The sequence below is a fragment of the Mchenga conophoros genome, linkage group LG13, assembly GCF_057382185.1.
Source record: "Mchenga conophoros isolate Kocher_MC1m ecotype Shallow Benthic linkage group LG13, M_conophoros_male_GT1.1, whole genome shotgun sequence".
Lineage (NCBI taxonomy): Eukaryota > Metazoa > Chordata > Actinopteri > Cichliformes > Cichlidae > Mchenga > Mchenga conophoros.
In genome coordinates, this window is record NC_140538.1 from 22926011 (window position 1) to 22953504 (window position 27494).

Here is a 27494-nt window from a genome sequence, read left to right on the forward strand (position 1 = left end):
GACTGTTGCACAAATAAAAGCCTACATATTCAGGGAAAAAGAGATGACTATGTTCTGGTCAGAAATGTAAGCTTCTTTGGATCATCGTTACACAGAATATCACAGGAGGTCAGGCTTACATTGAAGGCCTTGCAGCAATAGGGGATATCTGTTGTATCCCTGATGTATTCTCTCTCCCTCTTGCCCACTGCTGTTACTCCTAAAATAGCTATTATTCTACATGGATGAATAAAAAGGCAGTTCTGGAGTTGAACACAGAAAGGCTCTCTGGACTACAGTGAAGCACTTTGTTGCTGTCCTTTGCAGAATCCCAAAGATTGGGTTAGAGGTCATGAGATTATTTCACATAGTATCATATCAATCAAACGGCCTGAATAGTTTTCTAAACTCCTGGCTGAAAGGGCAAGTCACCTGTGCTGCACACATATAACATATATCACAAGTACCGTAATTGTCGGGCTATAAGCCGCTACTTTTTGCACAAGCTTTGAACCCTGCAGCTTTTAGTCAGGTGCGGCTTTTCTATGGATTGTCCATGATTTTTGTCATATCGTAAGACGATTTGTTTTGTTTGTTCTGCTGTTGTACGGCACTACGTTGCCTGGCAGAAGGGCATGTGATCAGACACACAGTATCGGGGTTCAAGAGTGGTGGTCACATATCCATCCGCCAGGCAACATAGTGCCACACAAGTAGCGTGAAAAACAAACTTCAAAGTAGCGCTACGCGTTCAGCGGGAGGCGTGGATGACGAGCGGCGATAAACTTGCAAAAAGCAAGTTATGCTCAACTCCACCGGTGGAATCTGACAGCGTGGAAAAGTGTGAAAACATCTATGATCACCAACGGATTTCGAAGGGCTGGACTGCTGCATGATGGAGAGGAGGACACCGCCACGGCCCTTCTGAGGGTGTTCGACTCTGACACTGACAACGAGGATTTCTTTGGTTTTGAAAGTGACAACGAAGGAAAGGAGCTGAGAGTGGATGACGAAGCCATCCTGAGCCTGTTCGTATCCGACACTGGAGAAGAGGACTTTGGTGGTTTTAGTGCGCAGGAAGATGGTGGTGAATGACTGACTTTTCTTCTTGTTAAAGCCATGTCACTGCACCTGAGCCGAATCTATTTTTCTGGTGTGCTGTAGGTTATTGTTATGTACTACATTTGTTACTCATTTATGAAGCACAGCACATGTTTCGTAATATGTACCCTTAACTTGTTTTTCAAAATATTAATAAAAGGGCTGTGTCTCCAAACAGCCATCTCTTTCCTGACAATTCGCTTTGTGCATATTCTCTTACATATGATAAGTCAACATTGAAACACCTGCGGCTTTTAGTCAGGTGCAGCTAATGTATGTACAAAACAGGATTTTCCCCTGATTTTAGCTTGTGCGGCTAATATTCAGGTGCGCTTTGTAGTCCGGGAAGTACGGTAGATCAATGAGTTTTGGGCAATTTCTCTAATTTTGCCTCCAGTGGTTTTAAAAGGTGTGATTGAAAACTTTCAACTTTGTTGAAGGTGTTTAACAAAAAACCTTTAACATATTTCATTTTTATGCATATGGCCTCATTTTCAGAGGTTCAAAACTGATGGGACAAACTGACATAATTTGAAATATAATGACTGGTTTAAATACTTCAAGACAATCACCATAACTAGATACTGTGTTTCCTTCCTTGCGCTTCACTAACTGAAAAGCTTGCTCTACTGAGTTGAGACCAGGTGACTGGCTTGGCAGTTGTAGAATATTTGCCTTGAAAAGCTCTTCCATGGCTTTTTCAGTATGCTTTGGTTCATTTTGCACACTGAAGTGCTGTCCGATCAGCCCTGCGGCATTTAGCTGAACCTAAGCGGAGAGTATAGCCCACTACGCTTCAGAATTCATCCCTCTGTTTCTATCAGCCGTCACATCATCAACACTAGGCCCATTAGGCAAATGGCAACCACACATGCCCGTGACATAACATTGCCTCGTTTATGTTCAATGGATAATGTTTTATGCTTTGGATCAGGGTTAGGGTTATGCATTTGGAGCAGATCCTTTCATTCTCCAGACTTTTCTCTTCCAATCAATCAGAGCTGTGCAGGCTCTTTTAGATATTTGCTGCCAAACTCTTCATGAGTGTAACCAATGGTAATGATACACCAACCTCCTTGAAAGTGTTTTTGCTAGATGCTGTGAAGCGTTTTTCTTAACTAAGAGAAGAATTCATCTACTTAGTCTTCTGTGGTCTCGCAGACCTTTTGGTATGGCTGAGCTAGTGTTTTCATTCTTTTTGATTGATCTGGCCACTCAAAAAGTTTTTACTGTCTCTCTGATAGGTTTATTTTTTGGGTTTTCAGCCTAATGATGGCCTCCCTCACTCCCGCTGACATCACTTTGGACATCACATTTAGAGTTCCAGTGAAAAGTTACCATATTCAAGTTCAGCATTTGGAATAATCTCCAGATCTTTTATCTGGAATAATAAGCAAACTGACTTCATCTAACCATGAAACATTTTGTCAGCCAGTTGTCCAATTACTTTTGAGCCATTGGAAACAGTATTTCCTCAATAGTTAATGCAAAAAATTATGCAAAGCCCCTTGAATTAAAGTTCAAAGTGTGAATTTTAAATTCATATTGACTGTTTGATTTAAATTCCAGTGTCGTGGCGTACAGAGGCAAAACTACAAAAACTGGCATTATCCAAGTACCTGCAGCCTGAACAGCATATGCTGTCTTTTTATTCATGAATATTCTCGGTTATGTTTCTATATGTTGTTCATTCTTTTTCATAAATCTTCCTAGTTTTACTACAGTCAGAATTCTGGTAAATGTGGCAAATCAGATTTTCAACAGCTTCAGAAATAAGGCTGATCTTTCCAGAGAAACTAAAAGTGTCAAAATGAGGGAAATTATTTCATCTTTGGTGTTATTACATAGCGGGATTTCCCAAAGCCTAGAGACTCGCCCAAGTCAAGGAGCATTTTAAGAAATAAGAATGTTAATATCCTTAAGTTTAAAGGGTTTTTCTTTCTTTCATGTTTTGACTTACCATGATCTCCTATTAAAGGGATTTGACGTAGATTAACAATAGTACTTACATTGATATTCATTCTGTGGTGCTTCCTGCTCAAACTGGAAGCATTTATAGAAACATCCTTTAGACACAGACTGAACCATAAAACAAATGCATAATTCAAATTGACAACCAAAATAATGCAAAACAAAAAACAAAAACATCGTTTCATTTACTGAATGAGCTAGATCAGATAAGGAAATTTGCCCCCAATGTGACATTATGTAGCACTGCTTCTCTCTATAAGCATGTCATAGCAGGGAAAATACATGTGCAATCGACATGCATAATTGTGGCTGCAGTCTAGTTGCTGTTTGCTCGTTTTTAAGGTGGCAGAAACGCAATGCAACCAGTGACTGCCACACTAACCACAGCTGCTAAGCCAAAAGAAAGAAGTTTACCCCGAAAAAGCTCTGCTGTGAGTTACAAAGCTACAACTCACAAGTAAACTTCACAAAGTGCTGAAGTCTCCCTTACTGCCTCTGCCTCTGTCAGACAACAGGTCTGTCCTGTATGTCAAAGAGAAAAGTTTCACAATAACCTGCTATCGTTGTATGCTTCAAACTGTGGTCGGCTTTAAGAATAAGTGCACGGTTTATATTAATGCACGCTAATTCCTAAGAGAGCTGTATACCTACAAGGGCATTCAGTTGCAGAGAATGCTGTTTGCAACTCAGCGAACTGCTGCTGCTGCTGCATCATACAGGTGGGAGACGGGAACTGTTAGTTGGGGGTGGTGGGGTACTCTGACAGGTACGTGAAGACTCGAGAAAGATCTGTGAGCACCTTAGATGTAAGCTAATAAGCAAGCACTGTGTCGGCAGCGTTGTTGCGAATGTCAAACACACATTACGGCGGCACAAACAGGAGGCGGAACATCATTACAACATCTGTACAGTCCGCCCTGTGGGATTATCAAGCAGTCTAGGAAACAAGTAGGCTACTACTGCAGCACACGGACAAGACGGAAAGAGTGTCTGTCAGTCTTCTGGCGTGGTAAAGATTCACGCCGTCTGCCATGGAGATGATGATAGCCTCATTCCACCTCCCCCCCTTTCCAAAACAAGCCTTACCTTTTTCAGTCTTCCAGTCCTTTTTCTTTTTGCTCATGCTGCCGGAATGATTAGACTTCGAATGGTTGTTTTTTGACTGTGGCAACCCCAGGCTCACAGTGAATAGAGTTCCGAGAGAAAAAAAAAACCTGGAAGCTAAAGTGAAACAGCCTCTGGACGGTTGTCTCACCTGTGAAGCTGTCAAATTTCTATGGACCTCAGTCGGCTCAACCTACCGTGACTGCGCCGTAAAATTTTCTGTGTACTCGTCCTGGGCAAGTGATTGGAGCGCGGGAAAGGGGAAGTAGGCGTGCGATTGGTCCGGCTGATCCGTCAATCACGTAAGGTTCACGCACGGAGAAGGCAGGGTAGGTTGTTTCCGGCGGTTCACCCTCCTGGCGTGTGAGGCGGTAGTCTAGTTACAGCCACACTGCAAAGAGTGCAGTTTACTTTCAGTTACTGCAAGCAAACAGTCCTGCAACTTTGTACCTGAAATATGCATTTGTTTTTATTATTATTAATAATAATTACGGTAGTTCGAAATTAATTTCTGAACACACTCCGGAAACAAACGGAGTAGCCAGTATAATTAAAACATAATAATCAATGAATATGGGCTGTAGGCTGATATAACCTCCTGTCTTTTATATGTAAACAGCTTGTTAAAAACCAAGGAACACTGTAGTTATTACTTTGAGAGTAATGTAAAGGGTTGTTGCTTATGAGTAGCAGCCTTTTTGACTTTTTGACCTTTCTAATCATGTTAACTAAACTTCCCTTTGCTAGTATTCTTATGACATGTCATTATCCATGATGGAGCAACTATTTGCAGTGTGTGAGGAAGTAATGTTGCCTCAATGCAATTGTGCAATCTATTTGTAATTCTTAACAGCATTGGGTGATTTTTGTGATAATTTGGCTGTAGTTGTGGCTGATAAAAATGATATTTATACAAATGGACAGAGATGGAAGAGGACTGGAAAGACCAGATCAAACCAGTAAGTGAGGCTGTCATATGTGAGAGACTGGTTCCAGAGACCACCGTCTGTCATCTGTTGTATTAGCCATGGTCTGGTCCAGACCCATCTGCTCCTAAAACCACTGACATTATGCGATAGTGGAAAATTTCTTTCATCCAATCTGAACTATAATCCCTATCCATATTTAAAACAAACAAACATTTTGAGCATCATTTTTGATGAAATGCATCCAGATTAAATGCAGTTCAGTCATTTCAACTGAGGGAAAAATATAAAAGAAAGGGGCAGCATAAATGGACGCCATCGCGGTTTACAATTTGCTCATAGTCTATTTTAAACGTGCTCGCCAGCCGCCTCTTAATGCAGTCAAATTAATGATCTTTATCACACTGAGCTGGTGCACCTTTTAGGAAATTAAGACAAAGTAATCAGCTCTCACATCTGGCACAGAAACTCGTAATTTCCTCATAATTTTTTAATTAGTTTCCAATCTCACTGCCTATTACGGATTTACCCAACTGTTGAACACCATCCACACTGGGAATAGCAAACTTAAGTGTTTGCCTCTGACCTGTATTTGAACAAATATTGTATTTGAATAAGGCGGAGATTGCGGGTTTACAGCTGTAATGTTCGGATCAAACCACTGGGTGTCAACCTTGCTACATTTTAGCCAGCGGGACTGATTTTGGACTTTAGAGTAAATATTCAGGTTCAAAAGCTCTTATACACTCTTTAAAACATAGCGTCTGTTTACACGATACCCAATATAATATATCTATTATACTAAAATATAACCAACTATAACATAGGTCTAGTATTCACATTCAAGTACCTATATCCGCATTTTCTTCTTATGTTATCTGTTTGGATCTTATTTTATTGTTCACTGGTCTTCATTTCACTCTTACAATTGTTGTGTCTGTCATGTTGGAATAACTAACGTTGTTTGTTTCCTTTGAAAATTTGTGACAGCATATTTTTCAAAACAGAGCTCTGGCCTAAGTAGATATTTAATCAGCCAAAGTAGATGAAAGTGTTATTTAATGTTGTTTGCATGGCTTTCTGAGTTTGATTGCGATGATGGTAATGTCTTCTCTTTTTCTAATAGGGTGATGAATTAGAAATCAACAAAAATACCATTGTCTGGACTTTTTTTTAAAAACTGGAATCGATTTAAATTAGTTACATACTGTATGTATTACTTAACTAATGTGTTATAGTTTGCGTAATAGGGAGCAGTAATTCAGACAACCTGTCTGCATGTCTGGTGAGCAGCAGAAAGATAAATGTTGACTGTCTTGGCTACAGCGAGGACATGATTCTGCAAAGAGCAACAAGATAAGTCTTGGCTTGCTGGCCACAGTGAAGAGTTGATTCTTTAGGGCAATCTGTATACTCCCAAAAGAGGAGGATCTATATTTGTAAGTTTGCGTAGGCTATTGTTATTGTCATGGTTACAGCACAAGAAGATTAAGCCGGAGGCTGTACCTACAAGTCACTGGCAAGAACATTGCATCGTCTGATCTGTTTTTGGCTATATATGTCATATCCCACTTATGACAACAGTAAAATAATGCAATTATCTACAGAGAAATGCACAAAATTATACCTGACTTAAAGTGAGCCTAAAGGCTATAGTAATTATAAGTATGCAACTATGTAATTATTGTTTAAATGTGTTCTTATGTCAATGTCCACATACCCTTTGAAGGTTTTTTGTGACTTTTTAATTTGTTTTATCTGAAGGGATCATGTAATCATATCTGTTCTCAGTCAATGCCTAATAATAAAACACATAATTACTTAATACAATAATTAGTGTTTTCACTGTCACAGATCAATCAGTCAGTGTAGACAAAATATTTCAACTTCAGTGGGATCTCCGGCAGAAAACAAGGTTTAAGCCTCTGTGCAGCTGGCCCACTGAAGCTTTTTCTAGATGCCTTCCCTTATCTGGTGTTTTTCCATAAATTTCCATATCTTGCAAGGGACTTTAACAGGGTTACAGGACACAGCTCTGAAAGCCTTAGATAATGTCTTAATGTGTCCCTAGACTACATAAATAATGCATGTATTGGCTTTTTTTCCTTCTCCATCCTACCTGATCAATCAAGCATTTGTCTGACCATATTAACTATTATGTGTTATGATAGTCTCTGCTCATCTGAAACAAAAAACCTCTATGTACTGTAGGTATATATTTATGTAGGACCTTGATTGTTTAGTCTTAATCTAAGATCTGTTCTGCATGTTGCTGAACCCAGAACTTTAAGAGGAGCCATATGGTCCCTGAACACTTATGGAACCATCTATCCATTTTCTCCTGCTTATCAAGGGCTGGTTCGCGGGGGCAACAGCCTAGCAGAGAAGCTCAGACCTCCATCTCCCCAGCTACTTCCTCTAGCTTGTCTGGGGGAACACCAAGGCGTTCCCAGTTCAGCAGAGAGATTTAGTCTCTCCATCATGTCCTGGGTCTGCCCTGGGGTCTCATCCCAGGCACGTGCCCAGAACACCCCACTCAGGAGGCGCCTAGGAGGGATCCCTGTCAGATGCCCGAACAATCTCAACTGGCTCCTTACTTTGAGGCCCTCCTGGATGGCCAAATTTGTTACCCTATCTCTAAGGAAGAGACCCTTCAGAGAAAGATCATTACCGGCGCTAGTATCTGTGATCTTGTTCTTTTCAGTCACTACCCAGAGCTCGTAACCATTGGGAAGGGGAATGACGTAGATTGACCAGTAAATTGAGAGCTTCACTTTTACACTCAGCACTCTGTTCAGCATGATAGACCAGTACAGCATCCACATCACTGCAGCTGCAGTATCAATCTGTCTCGTGATCTCCCGCTCCCTTCTCCCGTCACTCGTAAATAAGACCCCGAGATACTTAAACTCCTCCACCTTGGGGATCAATTCGTCCCTAACCTGTATTGGGTACTCCATCCTTTTCCGGACTTTTCCTTTTGCGAGGACCATGGCCTCAGATTTGGAGGTGCTGATTCTCATTCGCACCACTTTACACTCAGCTGGGAACTGCAACATTGCAAACTGGAGTCCACTACCTGATGAAGCCAGCAGAACGACATTATCTACAAAAAGCAGAGACAAGATTCTGAGCCTTCCACCACTTGGCTAGAAATTTTGTTCATACAAATTATGAACAGAATCAGTGACAAATATTATATAAATATTTATATATTAACTTTAGACTAGTAAATGTGATAAACTGTCAAAACTTCACATTTTTAGTTTCTTAAGCACATTGCAATGGTGCACCCTTATAGATTTTTTTATCCAAAATTTTATTTATTGGATTATATTTCATCAGCTGAGACTTAAGAGTAATGAAACGATAAACTGTCTCTAAAAGTTTTAAATGTATGTTTGTTTTTGCTACTTTGGTCACCTTTTCAATATGTTTTTCCAATTTTGAATTCTAAAATGAGATCAAGATTTTTTATTTGAATCCAAATCACATCAGTTGCCTCAATGTGCTAGTAGGCTCATAGACCTCTTTTAAGCAGTGAGCCCTGGAGGGAAAGCAAACTGACACACTTTCCTTGATGTTCAGTGTAAGACAACACTTTTCAAGCTATGCTACCAAGCAATGCAAATGATAAAACAGTTGCAAGAAGACAGACAAGGCATTTTTTTCCTGATATATCACTTTATCATCAGCATATATTTGAAAACCTACTAAAGCACGACAGTGGAAAATCATTCATATACACCGAGAGGCATAACATTATGGAAAAATAGGCAATCATAAAGACTGGATCTCATGGTCGTGGGTCAGTGACCCAGTGTTTTGTGTTTTGAATTATTAATAGGATTTGCTTTCATTATTATGTAGAATTTCTAGTCTCTTGATTTCTGTGCTTTACCTGTGATCCATGTTCCCTCTGTCTCCTTGTGTCAGAGTAAAGTCCGTGTCTCTGTGCCTTTGTTATGTTTCCTGCTTTACTTTGATAGTCCTGTGTCCTTTGTTAATGTTTTTAGTTTTGCTTCCACCTTTGTCTAGTCATGTTTGATTTCTCCCAGGTGTGTTTCCATCCTGTTTCCCATTCCCTCATTATTCCCCTGTGTATTTAGGCCCTTTGTCTTCCTCTGTTTGTTGTCAGATTGTTTGCATATCATCCATGTCCTTTCTCCATGTTCTTCATCCAAGCCATTCATGTGCCGTGTTCTACGTCTTCTCTCAGGTTTCCGATTCCTTTACATTACTTTTGTAGCTGCCTCCTCGTTTAGGTCTTTGTTTAGTGTAGTTTTTGTCATGTTCCGCTTTTGTTTGTTTTCTGTCCCCACTGCAAATAAAAGCTCATTCACAGTGTCCGCACTTGGGTACAATTTCTCTACACTCCACACGTCTGCCCAGGCAGCCGTGACACTGGAGTGAGCTTGGCAAGGACCAAATTGTGATGGCTAGATGACTGGATGAGAGCAGCTCTTGTGGGGGTATTCCCTGTCCGCAGTGGTCAGTATCTATAAAAACTGACCCAGAACAGCTATTGCTCTTTGTGGCATATGATGCTGCACAGACATTGACCAGTCAGGGTGCCCAGGGTGACCCTGTCCATCAGAACTGGACTACCGAGGTATGATCTGATGAATCCCATTTTATTTTACACTACATGGAGGGCCAGGTGTGTGTGCGTCACTTCACTGGGGAACATCTGACACTAGGATGCTCCACAGGAAGAAGACAAGGTAGCGGAGCAATGTGATGCTTTGGGTAATGTTCTGCTGGGAAACATTGGGTCCTGTTACTTTGGCACACATCACCTACCTAAGCAATGTCGCAGACCACATGAACCCTTTCATGGAAATGGTATTTCCTGATGACGGTAGCCTCTTTTAGAAGTATTATGCACCCTGCCACAAAGTAAAAACAGTCCAGTAGTTCAGAAATGGTTTGAAGAGCACAATAAATTTGAGATGTTGACTTGGCCCCCAAATCCCCCAGATCTCAATTTAACCAAGCATCTCTGGAATGCACTGGACAAACAAGTTTGATCCATTGAGGCCCCACTTCACAACTTAAAGGACATTTTGATTCCAGATACTATAGCACAACTTTGGGGATCTAGTGGTGTCAGTCCCACAACCATTTGGGACTGTTTTGGCATTAAAAGGGGGACCAACACAATATTAGTCAAGTAGTTCTAATGTTATGCCTGATTAGTATAAAAAAGAAGTGTGCCGAGAACAGGTCCTTGTGGAACACCTGCCTTAGAGATTAGAAAAGATTAATTTTTCATTAATAACACATATTTCCCAATAAGAAAGATAAGATTTAAGCAGTTCTAAGGTTTTGTCAAGTTATGTAACCTTAGAAAGTCTGAAGATAAGAATGTGCTGATTTAATGTATCAGTTGCCTTTTTAATGTCCAGACAGACAGCACCTACATCACCTTTTTATACTGATGAGTTAAGTTGTTTAGTAAAAAAGCATGTGCAGTCTCTGTGGAATAATGAGGCTGAAAATCAAACTGTAGTTGATGCAGACTATTATTTGACTCAATGTAATTCATTAAATATTTAGAGGTTTCACCAAAACACTTGCTCAGAGGGAGTTTCTTCAAATTTTCCACGAACTTTAACTTCAGCTCCGTGGCATACGATTAGATTTTGGTTGCCAAAGGTTGCTGTGACCTCACAAAGCAAATTTTTGGCAATAAAATCCAGTTTTTGTGGACTAAATTATGAAAACATTCCACATAAATGTCTAAAAGAATAAATGAAAAAGTAATGACATTTCACATCCAAATGTCAAAAGTTTGCATTACATCATTATGCAAAAGAAACATACAAAGAAAAAAAAAAGACCAACAAAAAACAAAACAAAACCCAGAACAAGATAAAAGCCCCACTTTTCTAGCCAGTGTTCAATACCAGGACAGTGTGCTCAGGAACAGAGCAAGAGACTGATTAAATATCAGATTTGTTCAGAAACTAAGTAGGTGACAGTAATTTTTAAAGGCTGCCTATTTAATTTCTTCCATGTCATACAGTGTATTACACAGATTTGGGCAAACATGGATGTAAACCTCAACTTGACTAGCTGGCATACATTTCACGTCAGTAATTCAAGTAGCTGTAGATTCTTTTCTTGTAACTTTCCAGAGAGCTGATTAAAGGAATAGAAAAATTGTAAAATGTTGCCAAGATTTTCATTATTACTCATTGCCTCTCCCTAATGTAGAACATGCAGATCGCTTATTAAGCCCCATTTATAAAACTATCCCGTTTGCAGCAATACACTAGCTTTTATACATATAATATATCTCAAAGTATCTCAGAATTATAAATTTGAATCACCTAATTAACTTTTTTTTCCCACTTGCTTTTGCTCCTGAGTTAGTCCTGATTAAAAATGTAACTAGAATGATTATGTGAGCTGTTTGCTGATTGGTAATGTGCACAGCCCTCATCCCTTGCGTGGTTTCGAGGTTGGATTAAATAAGCATCACACTGCAAGTGTTCTTTTCATGCAGAATTCTTGTGGGTTGTAACTTTAGAAAAATATGTTGCAATGACTATGACTGTTTATTTTACTTTATTTAATAAAACCCATATCCAGCATGTCTCTTCATACCAGAACCCGCCTGCTTTCTGCCTACTCAGAGCAGCAGGGATTTCATCTTGATCGCTGGCTGAACTCATGCTGATTAGATTTAGCGTGGAGAGATGCTCAGATGTTTTTTTAAAAAAAGGACACAAGATGCTTCCAAACTTCTTTGTATCAAAGCTTTTCTTTCCAGGAGAATGCTGGTCACAGAGAGTTGAGTTATTTCTCCCCATTTTCTTTTTTTCTTTCAGTACAATAGCGCCAAAGCATTTCAAACTTTTGCTTCTTTGTGTTTTTCTTTAATGAATACAAAACATGATGTAAGTCTCATCGAACTGTTGCATCGGGGCTGTTTTTATACAACTCAAATTCACTATCTTTCTGTTCCATTTTTGCTCTTCTGGATAAACCTAGTACAACGCGATTCAAAGACTAACAAAGTCTGTTCTTTGTGACCTGGGTCAAGATAACGAAGTGGAGAAGGCATCAGATGAATCTTATCTCCAGTCTGTGTGGTCATGGCAGATATCATGTCTATTAAAATGAAATTTACTGGCATTTTCCCTCTGCACACCATTAACAACAGCTAGCAGAAGTTTCCACAGAGATTTGATGGTATGCAATACTAAAGCAACCCTCTAAAGCCTGAATGGCCCCTCTTTGGCACTGTGCACCCTGGCCCCAGCCCTCTTTCCATTAATTGGTCAGCAGCACTCTTTCATCTCTGTTAACGTGATCCAAAGCAAATAACATTACAGTTCACATTATGATTAGAGAATGTGCTTCATTTTGGTCCAACTCTAGAACTTCTGCTGCGCCGTAAATATAAAAGTCTGTGTTAGTAATGAATGGGTCTTATGGCAAAGCACAGAATAAGTGTAACTAATTTGATTTAAATAAAAATAGTTTTGCTACATTTATGGTGAATTTTTTTAACGATTTTTCGTTTCTTCAGACAGTATTAGTTTTGTCTCAGCAACAATCTTTGCAAACGTTCAACATGTGCATGGAGCATATTTTATTTACATTGCAGTTCTTGTGTCGACCAAGAAGAAAGAGGGAAGAGGAAAATGACTGGAGAGTTCCTGGCCTGGAAATTTAAAGAGCTAATTGTAGTCACGGATGCTGTAATTGTCTGTGTCTACAGCAACACTGAGTCATTCTTCACAGTGAGGCAAGAACTGAATGCTTCTCTCAGTGGTTTAATTATCAGCTGCCTGACAGGCTCAGCAGAAAATGTTCAAGATGGACATCCCATTCTTTCCTCAACCTCCCCAGGAAACTCCCCAGTAATGCTCTTTAGAAAAACATGTGTAACTGGCTTTGGATGCTGTGGGACTAAACGTTGCAGTAAAAACCTTGAGCAGAAAAGGGTTGTTGATTAAAAGTTTTCAACAGTCTGGTGTCTTGCAAAACACTCAAGTTATATAAGAAGACTGAAGAACCTCAACAATGCCAGTAACAATTCTGGTACTTTTGAAGGCCAGGAAACACAGCAAGAGAGGTGAAATCGGGTCACATCAAGTCATTTTTCATTTTACAAAATGGCACAAATTATGAATTTGTCCCATGGAGCTTTACAATCTGCCTTCTGTTCTTGGACATTTGATGCTAAGTGAAAGAAAAGAAAGAGAGGATTCCATACAGCAATGCTCCATAACCACATTTAGACAAGGCCTGTCACAGTTATATAATTGTGTGCCTTTTTATTTTTAAAAGAATTCCATTTTGCAGTTTTTGTGTAACCACATTATAATCCAAGACAAAGTGCTTAGTTCTGTTCATGTTCTCAGATTTTTTCACACAGAGTTTAACCCATAAAGGGAGAAATCTATTGTAGAAGAACATGTAAGACTCTCATTTCCTTAATGTTTGTAGGCAACTGTCTTTACAACTTGGTCTAAAGGTATTATTATTACGATGACCACAGGGACATGTAAATGCTGAGCTAGTGACACGAACACATTAACAAGACTGCCGAGCTGTTATTACTCAGTCAAAAAAAACTGTTTGTCCTATTCTCTCAGTTTACAAACTAAAAAGTATGTAGAAGTAATAGTCAAAAATAGTGAGATATCTTGCAGAGGGATGCAGCAGTCTCAAAATTGCGAAGCTTCTGAAGCGTGATCATCGAACAATCAAGCATTTCATTCAAAATAGTCAACAGGGTCGCAAGAAGCGTGTGGAAAAACCAAGGTGCAAAATAACTGCCCATGAACTGAGAAAAGTCAAGCGTGCAGCTGCCAAGATGCCACTTGCCACCAGTTTGGCCATATTTCAGAGCTGCAACATCACTGGAGTGCCCAAAAGCACAAGGTGTGCAATACTCAGAGACATGGCCAAGGTAAGAAAGGCTGAAAGACGACCACCACTGAACAAGACACACAAGCTGAAACGTCAAGACTGGGCCAAGAAATATCTCAAGACTGATTTTTCTAAGGTTTTATGGACTGATGAAATGAGAGTGAGTCTTGATGGGCCAGATGGATGGGCCCGTGGCTGGATTGGTAAAGGGCAGAGAGCTCCAGTCCGACTCAGACGCCAGCAAGGTGGAGGTGCAGTACTGGTTTGGGCTGGTATCATCAAAGATGAGCTTGTGGGGCCTTTTCGGGTTGAGGATGGAGTCAAGCTCAACTCCCAGTCCTACTGCCAGTTTCTGGAAGACACCTTCTTCAAGCAGTGGTACAGGAAGAAGTCTGCATCCTTCAAGAAAAACATGATTTTCATGCAGCACAATGCTCCATCACACGCGTCCAAGTACTCCACAGCGTGGCTGGCAAGAAAGGGTATAAAAGAAGAAAAACTAATGACATGGCCTCCTTGTTCACCTGATCTGAACCCCATTGAGAACCTGTGGTCCATCATGAAATGTGAGATTTACAAGGAGGGAAAACAGTACACCTCTCTGAACAGTGTCTGGGAGGCTGTGGTTGCTGCTGCACGCAATGTTGATGGTGAGCAGATCAAAACACTGACAGAATCCATGGATGGCAGGCTTTTGAGTGTCCTTGCAAAGAAAGGTGGCTATATTGGTCGCTGATTTGTTTTTGTTTTGTTTTTGAATGTCAGAAATGTATATTTGTGAATGTGGAGATGTTATATTGGTTTCACTGGTAAAAATGAATAATTGAAATGGGTATATATTTGTTTTTTGTTAAGTTGCCTAATAATTATGCACAGTAATAGTCACCTGCACACACAGATATCCCCCTAAAATAGCTAAAACTAAAAACAAACTAAAAACTACTTCCAAAAACATTCAGCTTTGATATTAATGAGTTTTTTGGGTTCATTGAAAACATAGTTGTTGTTCAATAATAAAATTATTCCTCAAAAATACAACTTGCCTAATAATTCTGCACTCCCTGTATTATACATCAGCAGAAACTATAAGGACATCAGTTCATAGGGGAACAACAGCAACATTGTTATGAACTTCTTCCTTAACCAGACGCTCTGCAACTAAAGGAAATCCGATGATTTTTCAAGTAAGTACCTCAAAGATATAACAGAGTTCCTTCATCTATGTATTGCTGAAGTGGTAGATTCTGAAAAAGCACATAACATGGGCAAATAACAACAAAAACAATATAATAATACACAAAAACTAATCAGTTGAGTGAATGGCACTTAACCATAGGTTGCGGACGTTAACGCATGCGAGAATTAGAATAATTAGTTTTAACAGAAGTTTCTGAATTGGATGAGAGACTAAATGAACTGAAATTGCTCTTGCTTTTCAAATGATAAAAAATACTGACGTCAAATTAATTAAAAAAAAAGCATTCAGCAATGACTTTATTTACCTTTATTTTAAAGCTGTCACAAAGTTGCCAACATCAGTACCAGCGTTTACTCTTTATTCCTCTAAAAGTGAGTCTCATCCACGTGTACCAATGTTTGCGCTGAACGTACTTCCTTAGCAACGTGTATCTGAACCAGGAAGCACTTGTGTATCCTTTAGCTAACTAGCTAGCCGTGGATAGCACAGAGTGAAACTGTCTGACAGTAAAGTTTGTTTCAGTTTGATTCATGCTACGTTTTTGCCTGTAAGACATATGCCAGGTGAATGTCGTGATTAGCAGACAGTCGTGTCGCTTACAGGAAAGAAGGGCACGTTGTAAGTAAGGATTGTTTTATTGGTGTGTTAGCGAGCTAACAAGCAAAACACAAGACTGCTAGCTTGACTCGAAGTAACTTATTTGTCTGCAGTGTCCTTCTTATCAACCGTGCACGTAACACAAACGGAATAACGCCTCTTTATTATAAAACAACGTAAATCATAAAGTGGCATGCTTTGCATTAAGTGAAACGACTGTTTTGAAAGTTATTGATAACGTGAACGTTAACGAGATGAGTGATGTCATGGGTGAGAATGGGTACATGAAATGTGTTTTTTTTTATCCACCTCTGGCCCCTGACAATTCAGGATGATCCCCGAAGTTTATTGTTTTTTGTAAATGTGCAAACAGTAACATTAAAAAGAATACAGTGCACGTGAAATTATAGTTTTAAGTCAATGGGAAATCTGTGTAGTTTAGAGCTACTTTGCTGGTATACAAGAGGCTCTTTTCCATAGTGTCGTATTAGACAGAAATGACAATGTCCTTTCCTCTTCCAGGTATGCGATGAAAATGATTTTCTTACCACTGTGTGATAGGCAATGATAGGCTTGACAAATTATGCGGGGGTTATGGAAAGTCTAATGAATTCTGCTGAAGAGAAGCAGCCCTCCTCTCCACTGACCAACTCATGGGCCAAAAAACAGGAATCAAGCAAGAGTCAAAAGCCAAATGGCGTTGGTGGCTTTGTTTTAGTGCATGCAGGTAACTATATATACCATAATTAGTAGGCAGAATCAAGCACAAATATAAATGCAAGTATATTTTTGTTGTATGATATTCACAAAACACCTGCTCACATTTTCTCTTTTCTCAAAAGTATTTCCTGGTTTTAGGGGGTCGTCTATGGTATTTTTAAAGCCTCTTTTGTTCTTTTTCTTTAACGATTTACTTTTAGGTGCAGGATACCATTCAGAATCTAAGGCCAAGGAGTACAAGCATGTATGCAAAAGAGCCTGCCAGCGAGTAAGTTTACCTTTATGCCTGCTATAGCAAACTGCAAACTTGCTATGCTACCCATAATCAGTTCAATGTTAGTAAATGTATTTCTTCTGTCTAAATAACTTGGCACTATTCTGCAAAATACTAGCTGATTACAGATAACCTCAACATGGACCATAATTTGAATGACCTAATTTGCATGTACATTTACTTTAAACTGTAAATAAATATGTTGGTAGTCATATTTTGTTGACACCTTAGAGTCAATTTTTTTTACTACTGGTTTTCTACTCTTGATTTACTTTATGTAGAGATAGACTTAGTTGTTTTCTGTTTGAGATTGTTTACCAAACTTTTAGCATTTCATCCTAAAAATCAATTTATTGGGATTTTTTGTTTGCTCAGTTTCTCTCTGGTCAGATGGGGAGTCTCTCAGAGCACCTGTCTCCGCATATTTTTCTGTGTTTTGACTGTAGTACTCATACAGAATCATTCCAGTTTTTATTTGCCTGTGTTAATTTCATTTTACAGTGGGAAAGCCTTTGTTGTTTTGCATTCTAAAGCACCCTCTTTTACTTATGTTGAGTTTTATTTATTGTGCTTCCATCCTTAATATTGAGCCCCAGGTTATTTCCAGCACTGTTACAACAAAGCAATACAATAAAGCGGTAGATGCATAAGAAGCTTGTTTCAACACGATGCAGAAACAGTTCCCTTTGAAAATGAGTCTTTTGCTTGTATGCCAATGATAATTTCTTTCCTTGTTAAAAGATTTTAGCAGTCTGTCTGTGTTCTTTTCCTCTCATACACAGACAGACGTGTATCTTTTGACTGATTTTACGGGGGCAAAGTGAAAAACAGCATTTATCTAATCAAACGCATTCTTCATCAAACGAAAATGATGTGTCATGTGACAGAGATATTGTCACACACACTTAGATTAGAAAGAGTGATGTGTTATAATGTTCCATTATGAAATTCCTAATAGTTTCTTTAAGTAGTAAAACATGAATTGTGAAAACATAGTTTTGCCAGTTTTGAAGCAATGTGACTTTTAGACAAGTTGTGAGTCTTTTTAATCTAATGTTTACATCCTTTATGCCTCTTTTTACCTAAACCTGTTAATGTAGAGAGTTTTTTTGTATCTCTTTAGGTTATATTCAAAGTGTATTTGATAATTGCTTTAAGTTGGGTGCTTCAGGGATATTAAAAAATGTCTTGCTCATATAAATAACTGACATTATTGTTCATATGAACTGAGTTTAGTTATATATTTACTGTTTTTCACTATAAACCTGTTTTGTTTCTTTTGCAGGCTGTTGACCAGCTCAAAGCTGGGGCACTTGCCGTGGAGGCAGTGGCTGCAGCACTAGTTGAACTTGAGGTTGGTTGGTTCCGATCCAGATGATAGAAAATTAACTTATATTGACACAGTTTTCAGTTACACGAGATCTACAAGTATGTTATGTCCCAGATACACCTTAAAAACAAGTTAACTTTGAAATCCCAGATCACTGGAATGGTTTGCCTTTCAGGTTCTTGAAATAGTCAGACTATTGAGGGGTGACCACTGCACAAATAAATGCTTATTGAGACTAACAACAGTGTCAAGAAAATGGCAGGAGAAGACAAATTTTAAATAAGTCCACTGGGAACCTATTTGACTGCCACCATACTCTTGAAATATACCCTCCCTGGAGTGTTGAGAAAGTACAAAGTCTCAAGTGTTTGGAGATGTGGCCAATGAAAGAAGGGTGAAACACAACTGCCACTAAATAAAATTTGTAACTTGAAGTACACTAGTAAGACCTGGCCAAGAAATACCCAGCGACAGATTTTCTTTTAAAAGATTTTATGGTCAGATGGCAAGAAAGTGAGTCTTGATGGACCAGACGGATGGGCTCCAGTTTGGATCACTAATATCCGCAGGGCAGCACTTTAAAGCGTAAAGTGTGATGGTATGAAGTGCTACCATTGAGGATGAGCTAACTGGACCTTTTTGTGTTGAATAGCGACTAAAATAAACCCCCAGTCTTACTGACAGTGTCTGGATAATACTTTCTTTAAACAGTAATACAAGTTTGCATTATTCAAGATAACCATAATCTTTGCTGGCTGTGGCAATCCTCCATTAAGATGAAGTTAAGATATACTTTAAGAAAAGCTTTTTTTAAAGTAGTAAAACAAAAAGCTAAAATAAGCAGAATGTATATATAGCTTAATAAATATACATTATATGCATTCAAATAATGGTCTTTTGGGCTGTTCTCAAATCCATTTGAAAGCCTTTGATTGGAGCTTCAGTGAAAGACAGTCTTACAGCGTGAGTGCTTTTAAGGCTCAGAGCAGCTATTCTATATAAATGAAGTGTGGCTACACAAACTGTACTGACTGTTTTTGAATAACTGGCAAAATATTAAAAACTGTATTTTTATTTTGCATTATTTATTTGTTAAACTTCCTCTAAAAATTGAGCACAGCCTGTCTGGAATAAATGTATTTATGAACTGAACTATAGGCTTTTAAGGCAACAATAGTTGAAGTTATTACTTTAGCTCTCTTAGCAAATTATAGGCTGCTTTCTAACCTTCCTTTTATTTAAAAGAAATCTTGAAAGAGCAGTTGTTTCCTTTGCAAACTGATCATTTGCAAAGGAATGGTTTATTTGAAGAGTTTCTGTGCATCATAAGACAGAAACAGCAGTTACAAATTGCTGGACTTAACCTCGAGTACAGTTTGGATGAAGACCCACTGTGTGCAAGTTCTGACCAATACTGTAAAAGGAGTAGCGATTCTTGTGAATTGTGAATGGAATGATTGATAATGGCCGTCTTGCCACAGCATAAGCTCATCAGTCCTTTGGCCAAATGAGCTGACTCTTAATGAAACACTTTCCTCTTGATGTGTCCATATTTCATATTACATACTTGTTATTTTCTGATTTAAAAAATTATTTTTTGTAAGCTTTCCATGCTAGCTGAGATAGACGTACCCTTTTTGTCTTTGCGAAACTGAATACATAAGAAATTCCTTAGAAAGCAGGCAATTAAGAAGTAAATCTAGAATGAAATCACTGAATTGGCCTCAAAAACAAATCATAATTGGATGGTATGAAAAAACACAGGCGTCTGCTTTATCATTCTCATTTCCCCAGAATCTCACAAAATGTACAGTCAGCAGAGTAATAACAGTGTGCGTGTCCCAGGGTCTGATTGCTATTGTGTCACAGAAAGAAGTTTCACAACAGTGGTTTTTGGTTCATAACACTTAAAGTGGTGCTAATTATCTTTCTTTGATTGTTGGTTTTTGGTTGATCATTGTAGCAGTTTTCCTTTAGCAGATCTGTTTTGAAAGTATCCGTGTGTTTGTAAGTGTTGTTGCCTAACCTTCTCTGTGGTAAACATGCTAAATCTGAACGATTTGACAAAGTGACATAGACTTACAATGACCAACTGAAGATCATAAAAAAACAAAGAATGAAGCTTTCTTTTGTGGTTAAAATTTAAAAAAAAAAAAGAAAAATTTTTCTTCATCATATTCACACTGACAAAACGGTTCATGACAGGCACTGTCTTATTCTGGACTCTGTTCTTTTAATTGTCCTTAGGACTCTCCTTTCACAAATGCTGGCATGGGCTCCAACCTTAATTTGTCAGGGGAAATTGAGTGTGATGCAAGTATCATGGATGGAAAGTCTCTGCATTTTGGCGCCGTAGGAGCTCTTAGTGGTGAGTTACTACATGTGTGGTGATACTTGCATAATACTCATACATTATTGTGCTACATGCACTTCAGTCACCTGGACATATTGACAGTAAGACAAGAATCTAGGTCATATTTTCCTGACAGACTTTTCTACTATTTAAAAACCGCTGGCACCATTAATCATTCCAGTGTGGGATCACCTCTTTTTTTATTTTTTTTTAGATGAAGGGCAACCAGGAAGTGTTTTTAATATGTTAATGTTAATACAATCACTGTATTCTGTGTTTTTCTTTAAGGCTTTCAGCAAATGCTTTTTTTTTTCCTTCCTTTTTTTCTGCTTTTGCAAGAACTCCAAACAACAGATAAGGTGTGAAAACTGACACTTACCATGCAGTCCAAAATACAACAGATTGTTTTGTTTTTTTTAGCCAGGTCTGCATCATGTTAAGCATTTGGCTTAGCTAGCCAACATGTGCTTTTTATAAAGTCTCGGAATTCTGAAAAAATGAGTTTAAATGGGCTGAAAGAGATTCAGAATTCATAGCTCTACATGTGTGACGATTACTAGCAAAAACAAAAATATGTTACAAAGTAAAAATGTATATATTCATCTTCTAATCTGTTTAGTCTTTTTATTGATTTGCCTCAAGGGTCACAATGATATATGATGTTTAAAAAAAAATAGTTTTGGTGTCTTGATTTATTCACACAGTAATACCATCACTTACTGTGAACTGCAAGCCCTGTAAAAATTCTTCTTCTTTCAGGTATAAGGAACCCAGTAATGGTTGCAAACCGTCTGCTGAGTGAAGCACAGAAAGGGAAACTTTCAGCTGGCAGAATACCACCCTGGTGATTATTGCGGTTAATGAATAACTTTGCGTTAATGTGATGGTGTCCACCCCTAATTTAATTGTTGTTTTCTCAGCTTTTTAGTGGGGCGGGGAGCACATGATTGGGCTGTCAGCCATGGAATACCGCCATGCCCTTCAGATAAAATGGCCACCAGTAAGTACTTTTGCACTGATTCGCAAACATAAATTATCCAAGACGCGAATTAACCGCAGTTATAAAGTGACCCCAAAATACTTGCATTTAAAAATATCTAGAAAAACATGGTTGAATTTCTGTGGATGCAGGAAAAAAAACTATTTTGTCACACCCAGAGTTCAGTTTATCTGCATACAAGAGGAACAAGCGAAAGATGGAGCTGGCAGAGAAAATGGACACAGGACATAATCAGACAAAGAAAAGACGACAATCAAGTGAAAACGTGAGTGATATGTTGTCAGTTAAAATTTTAACAGTAGTAAGTATATTCTTTCTCAGCTGTGTTATATCCATTCTAACAGTCAGCATGGATAGTTTGCTTTTATTCAGGTAGTTTTTCCTCTCAGCAATCAAATTGTCTTTTCTTCATTCCACAGATTTGACTGTTTTACCATTTATGTCAAACAAAATGCTCTGAACAAGTAGCATTCATTATAATAACAAGGTTATACAGACTTTAGCACTAGCAGTTTTAAAGTGATGGCAGGAAGGAACAGGGACTTTAAAAAATAAGACAGATGGAAAAGTAAGAGAAAAGTAGCAGTTTAACAAAATAAAAGCTTTCAAAAGTGGGATAACAGCCACATATCCACAAAATTCCTTCTGAATAATTCTGAATTTTATAAGACATTTGAAAAATGTAGCAGCTAGAACTGTTAAATAAACTTATAAAGGCAACATCTAATCAATTTTCACCCCCTTTAAAGTGACTGACCTATTTCAACTGAGATCCAGCCAGTTGGTGCTAGCAGTCTCACAATTAGTTAAATGGAGGTAACCTGAGTACACTGAATGTGTCTCATGTGATTGTAGAATATAGACATCTGTATCTGGACTGTCCAGGCATAGGTTAATTGGCATTCCTGGCTACAATAACACCATGAAAATAAAACACTCCAAGCAGCTCTGAGAAAATGCAGTTAAAGAAGGAGTTCTTTAAGAAGCGGAGGATATATGGCATGTGTCGTCATAAACTGATTAACAAGGAGGAGACAAATGTGAGATGCCACTAAGACACCTGTGACTGCTCTGAACCTGTTGCCCAGGTTCTAATGGGACAGCAGCACAAACAAAGCCAGTCTGAATTAAAGTTTACCCAGAGGCATGTGGGAGACTCAAAAGTCAAGTGGAAGAACAGAAGGGGTTGTCTAAGAAAGAGTTTTGCGGGCATCAGACTCAATGCTGACACCAAACACCAAACACCAAACACGTCTGCAAACACGCCACCCCATTGTGAAGCATCATGATGTGGGGATGCTTCTCAGCAGCAGGCCCTGGAAGGCTTCTAAAGGTAGAGAATAAAAGGGAAATCCTGGAGGACATTCAGACTCAGTCTGCAAGAGAACTGCTACTTTGCAGAAGATCTGTTTCTCACCAAGTCAGTCTCTTGAAGCACACTGCGAAAGCTACATGGAAGTGGTTTAAAGACAAAGTGAATGTTGCGGGGCGTCCGAGTCAAAGCTCAGATTTCAGTCTGATAGGGAATTTGTGGCGGTTTTTGAAAAGGGCTGTTCATGCCTGACACAAAGATACATTTCTCAGTTCTCATGTTCTTCCCGGGGCATCAAAGACAATTGCATTACGAGACAGCTGTGTGGACATTTCCAGGAAAGATTGTTGAGAGTTAGTGCTGACTTTCAGGGCTCCTAGGAGCACAGCTGAAGGGTGGCCTCATGATGAGCTGAAACGCTAACTCCCTCTGCTCCAAACTCACGAGCAGAGGAAGCAGCACAGAAGAGGGTGGGAAAGTTTATCTTGGTTCAGATGTGATTTGTGTTAAATGGAGTAAAACGTGTAAACAGACACAGCCTGATTTGCTTCATTGGATCTGTTTTTGAATTCTATTGTGGTTTATTTAGTTCAGTTACATCAATCGTCTTTATTAATGATATATCCATTAAATGAAAGACTAACATCTAGGACCAGCTGTTTGTTGACTTAGCCGTGATCAAATGGGGTTTGATTCGGTGATTGATTTTTATGTCAAATAGCTAGTTTGCTTAATTAGAGTTAAAAGATTGAGTCACCCAGTTTTCATCTGTCTGCTATGTTTATTTAAAACTTACATATGACAAACACTTAAGATTAATAAGTGGCCATTTGGTGCAGTTAAAGCTGATCTGGAAATAGCTTGTACTCTGATGGGGACGGTCCATGTTGAGAATTTTAATATACTTTACCTCATCTTTAATGTTTCCTCTGCCACTGACATGTAAAATCAGCTAATAGGAAATAACATTATGTATCAAGAATGACTTATGAGAGAGGGATCTCAGAAAAGAATGTTATTGCAGCCTGGTTTTAATTTACATGCAAGGCCTTTTCTTTATGGCTCTGTCTTTTTGCCAGCCAGTAAAATCTTTCCAGGGTTGGTACCTGCGTCCTCATGGCGAGATTAAGTGTTATTTTTCCAAAGATGTTCACAAGTGTTACGGTTGTCATTTACTGTGGGGTTCAAATACACTGATCATGTATGACAGGATGGTGTCTGTAGCATTTGAAAATAGCTGGCCTTGGATCTTTTTGGCCTCTGGAGCTCAGGTCCCAGGGGTGATTTAGGAGAGCTGAAAGCAGAGGAGACAAGCTGATCCATTGTTGTTTTTTTTTAACTGTTGTCTTTTTAGTCCAAGGTGTAATCTTCAGTTTCTGGTAGAAGCTGGGTTGTGATCATGTGTAATAATGCCAGTTTGCACATTTGCCCTGTAGAAGTTCATTTGTCATGCAGTCTGACTCATGATGGTTCACAAGGAAGTCACTTCCAAAGCAAACTGCAATCAAGGAAGAAAACAGAGGACTGGAATTCCAGCAGCACATCTTTATGAAATGTGAAGAAAGAGTGGTTCATATTTTCATGCAGTGCTGTCTTAATTTTGGAGTCAGTTCCCTTTTAAAATAGACAAGTAGGCAGCTGTTACCCACTAATGATAGCATTTACTTGAGTTTAGCACTATTGCCAGCATGCACAGTGTAGTGATATTCCATTTTCATTTTTTTTCCTATAAATTCTTTTACTGCGGTGCTAAAATTTGTTGATGTGTTTTCTAAACGCTTGTTAGTTTACGAGTGTTGGTGGATAACACAACATGTGCAGGGAAGTGTAGCCTAGGTCATTTTATGCCGTGCCCTAAAAACACATTATTGCAAGGTGCTAATATTTACTGAAATGGTGGTTAAAAAAGCCTAATAGAAAACAGTTTTTAACAAAAAATAGGAGAACAGCTCATTGACACTGTCACTTCTTCAGGACTGGACTTAAGAGGTGCGAATTAATGAATAGTTGTGAAGACGGTACAAGCAAACAGATGCATACAGAGGTTCCTTCACCTACTAGTGTGATTGTTAGTCAAAAGTTAACATCTCAAGTTCAGAAGGTGATGTTTTTTTGTTTTTTCATTTTGCCACCTCTTATAGTTATAGTTACTTAAAATTGTCATTTGAAGATGTCCTTTTGAATTTCTTAGCTCCTTTTTTGCAGTTCATGTGACTCTTTTCCTTTACTGTCATATAGGGAAATGGCTCAGGGTGCCTCGACACAGTTGGAGCTGTTGTTGTGGACCTGGAGGGGAATGTAGCTGCAGCAGTGTCCAGTGGAGGCTTGGCTATGAAACATCCCGGCAGGGTTGGCCAGGTAATGAAGCCCTTTCCTTCTTTTTATTACAATATCTTTGTCCAGATAATGTCTTTAAATAAATGTTTAATGTAACTCAATTAAATGATAACTAAAATTATATTTGATGCAGTTATTACTATAGACATCATTTCTTCTGTAGTGAAATATTTCAACATTGTGAGATATCGTTTCTATGTCGTGCATACAGGGCTCTATTTAGAGAACAAAATAAGTGCACTGTGCACCTACATACTGTTTGCGTTTAATGCTAATGTTATGCTGCTGCCTGTAATTGAAGCTCAAAAGATGTCTGTCCGTATCCAAATTATTGCCGTCTAAAAGAGGGAGAATTTTTTTTTTTTTTTGCTCCAAATTATGGGCCTCTGGCTTGGGGATAATTTCAGTTTCATGTGTGGCAAGTCAGTAAATCCATTGGAAATGTTTGTTTTTAGTTTGCATGTTCTCCCCGTGTTTGCGTGGATTCTCTCCAGGCACTCGGGCTTCCTCCCAAAGACATGTAGTTAGTGGGGTTAGGTTAATTGGTATTTCTAAATTGTCCATAGGTGTGAATGTGAGTGTGAATGGTTGTCTGTCTCTTGTGTTAGCCCTGCGACAGACTGGCAACCTGTGCAGGGTGTAACCTGCCTCTCACCGTATGGTAGCTGGGATGGGCTCCATCCCCCCCATTGCGCCCCTGACAAGGCTAAGCAGGAGAGAATGGATGGACGTATGCCTGTTTGACTTTAACAGGCAAACATTTTCCTCTTCTTTAATACAGACTTCTTTTCTTCAAATAAAGGTGATATACTAATATAAAAAAAGGCTGAAAAGCTGTAATGTAACATTCTTCCGTGGAGGGGTAAATCTTGGTCTCAAAGCTAGTGTGCCTCCTTCAATTCTCCATAAATGTCCACTGGTCATTGATATTGTTGTAAGTAATTTTACCACCAATTTTTTTTTCAACATTTAGTTGGAAAAGATTTTGTTTTTATTGTTTGTTTGTTTTTTTAATATTTTTTTTGCAAGTAGTGCCTGTTTAAAATCATCCAATTCATTGGGATTCAAATCTGGACTTTGATGGTGTTTGCATAACCTTCTATTTCTTCTTTTTGACCCATTTCTCAGTGAATCTGTTAGACCCCTTATGATCATTATTCTGTTAGAAGAGCCAGCTTTGCTTTAACTTCAACTTTTGAACAGATGGTCTCACATTATCTTCAAGCACTCTTTGATACGATGCTGGTTTATAGTAAAACCGATGCCTGCAAGCTGTCCAGTCCCAAGGGCATCAAAGCACATTCACACCACGATGTTTTACAGCTGGCATGTAGTTCTTCTTTTTGAAAGTCTGTCTTTGCTCTGTGCCGAACATGTCTCCTCTCACTGTGGCCAAAAAAAACTCACTCTTTGTTTTTCTCTACCTAGGTCACGTTATTCCCAGTGGTCTGTTCTTAGTTGTCCAAAAACAACAACAGAGCAGTACTATAGTTTTGCCAGTGAACATATAGACACTTTTTCCTCTTTTTGACATCAGTGTGTTTCTGCAGCTTTTGTTTAATTTTTTTGTAATCAGTCAATTTTCCATGCTTATGTGTTTTTTTTTTTTGTCTGAAGAACAGTGTTGCTTGAAAAAAAGTGTCATTTTTGCTTCAAATTTGCTGCAAGCTGTTAAAAAAATTCCAACCGTTAAACGCAGATATTTTTGGGCGACTTTGGTGGGGACCAAAGCAGAGCTAAAAAAGAGTTGTATATTAGCTTTTGCATTAGATTCCAATCCCATAGTTGGTGGGGAATCTGGGTATAATGAAACTGAAAGCTCAGCAACCATTAAGGACATGCTCTTTAAATGTAACCTGCTTTTGGAGGAAAGTCAAAAAGGATAGAGTTGGAGTGCAAAAAATCACCCTGGGCTTTTTAGACTTGACCAGAAATGTGTTATCAGTAGAGAGGTGGCGCGTCTGCAGTATGTTCTTTGTTAACTCACTATCCACTAAAATCATAGGAGGAAAACAGTGTGCCAGGGTTGTGTGTTACGTGAGTTTTGATCCCCTCTAGTGGCCATAAGTCTAACTGATCAGTGCACCTTATGAAGGGTTAAGGGCAGCAGATTGGACTTTTTCAGGAAGCAGCGGTTGCCAGTAAAGACCCCCAGAGTTTGGTTCCCTTTCTTTTATTTCTCCCATTGCTGCCTGTAATTAACAGAGCTGAAATTTTACTTTTTAATGGAGATAGTCAAAAATAACAACTAGTGGTCTGGGCTCTACTTAATGTTAATTCAAAACTTTTCTTTGAAGAAGAACTTTTACTTCTAGGAAACAAAGGAAGTTGTCATTTTCTATTAAAAGCAGCTTTACGGGAAAAAACAGCCATGTAACAGTTGAGGCTGAACAGAATGAATGA

At 38.7% G+C, this 27494-nt stretch overlaps 2 protein-coding genes across 5 annotated transcripts in view; one reads left to right on the forward strand and one right to left on the reverse strand.

Moving 5' to 3' along the window:
- macrod2 (mono-ADP ribosylhydrolase 2) overlaps window positions 1-4370 on the reverse strand; it is a 413397-nt gene extending 409027 nt beyond the window's left edge. The window contains exon 1 of the mRNA XM_085297273.1: window positions 4138-4370. Coding sequence (XP_085153399.1) covers window positions 4138-4174 — 37 coding nt within the window. The 5' untranslated portion in view covers window positions 4175-4370. The remainder of the gene's footprint in view (window positions 1-4137) is intronic.
- An 11230-nt stretch (window positions 4371-15600) lies between these two features.
- Window positions 15601-27494, forward strand: part of tasp1 (taspase, threonine aspartase, 1) — an 82307-nt gene continuing 70413 nt past the window's right edge. For 2 of the 4 annotated variants that reach the window (XM_085297281.1, XM_085297278.1), the window contains exons 1-9: window positions 15601-15786; window positions 16288-16492; window positions 16686-16753; window positions 18045-18113; window positions 20337-20457; window positions 21202-21286; window positions 21363-21442; window positions 21601-21707; window positions 24993-25112. In XM_085297281.1, the coding sequence (XP_085153407.1) occupies window positions 16330-16492; window positions 16686-16753; window positions 18045-18113; window positions 20337-20457; window positions 21202-21286; window positions 21363-21442; window positions 21601-21707; window positions 24993-25112 (813 nt within the window). In that variant the 5' untranslated portion in view covers window positions 15601-15786; window positions 16288-16329. Of the gene's footprint in view, window positions 15791-16287; window positions 16493-16685; window positions 16754-18044; window positions 18114-20336; window positions 20458-21201; window positions 21287-21362; window positions 21443-21600; window positions 21708-24992; window positions 25113-27494 lie in introns of all 4 variants that reach the window. The other 2 variants (XM_085297279.1, XM_085297280.1) reach the window with 2 other exon arrangements.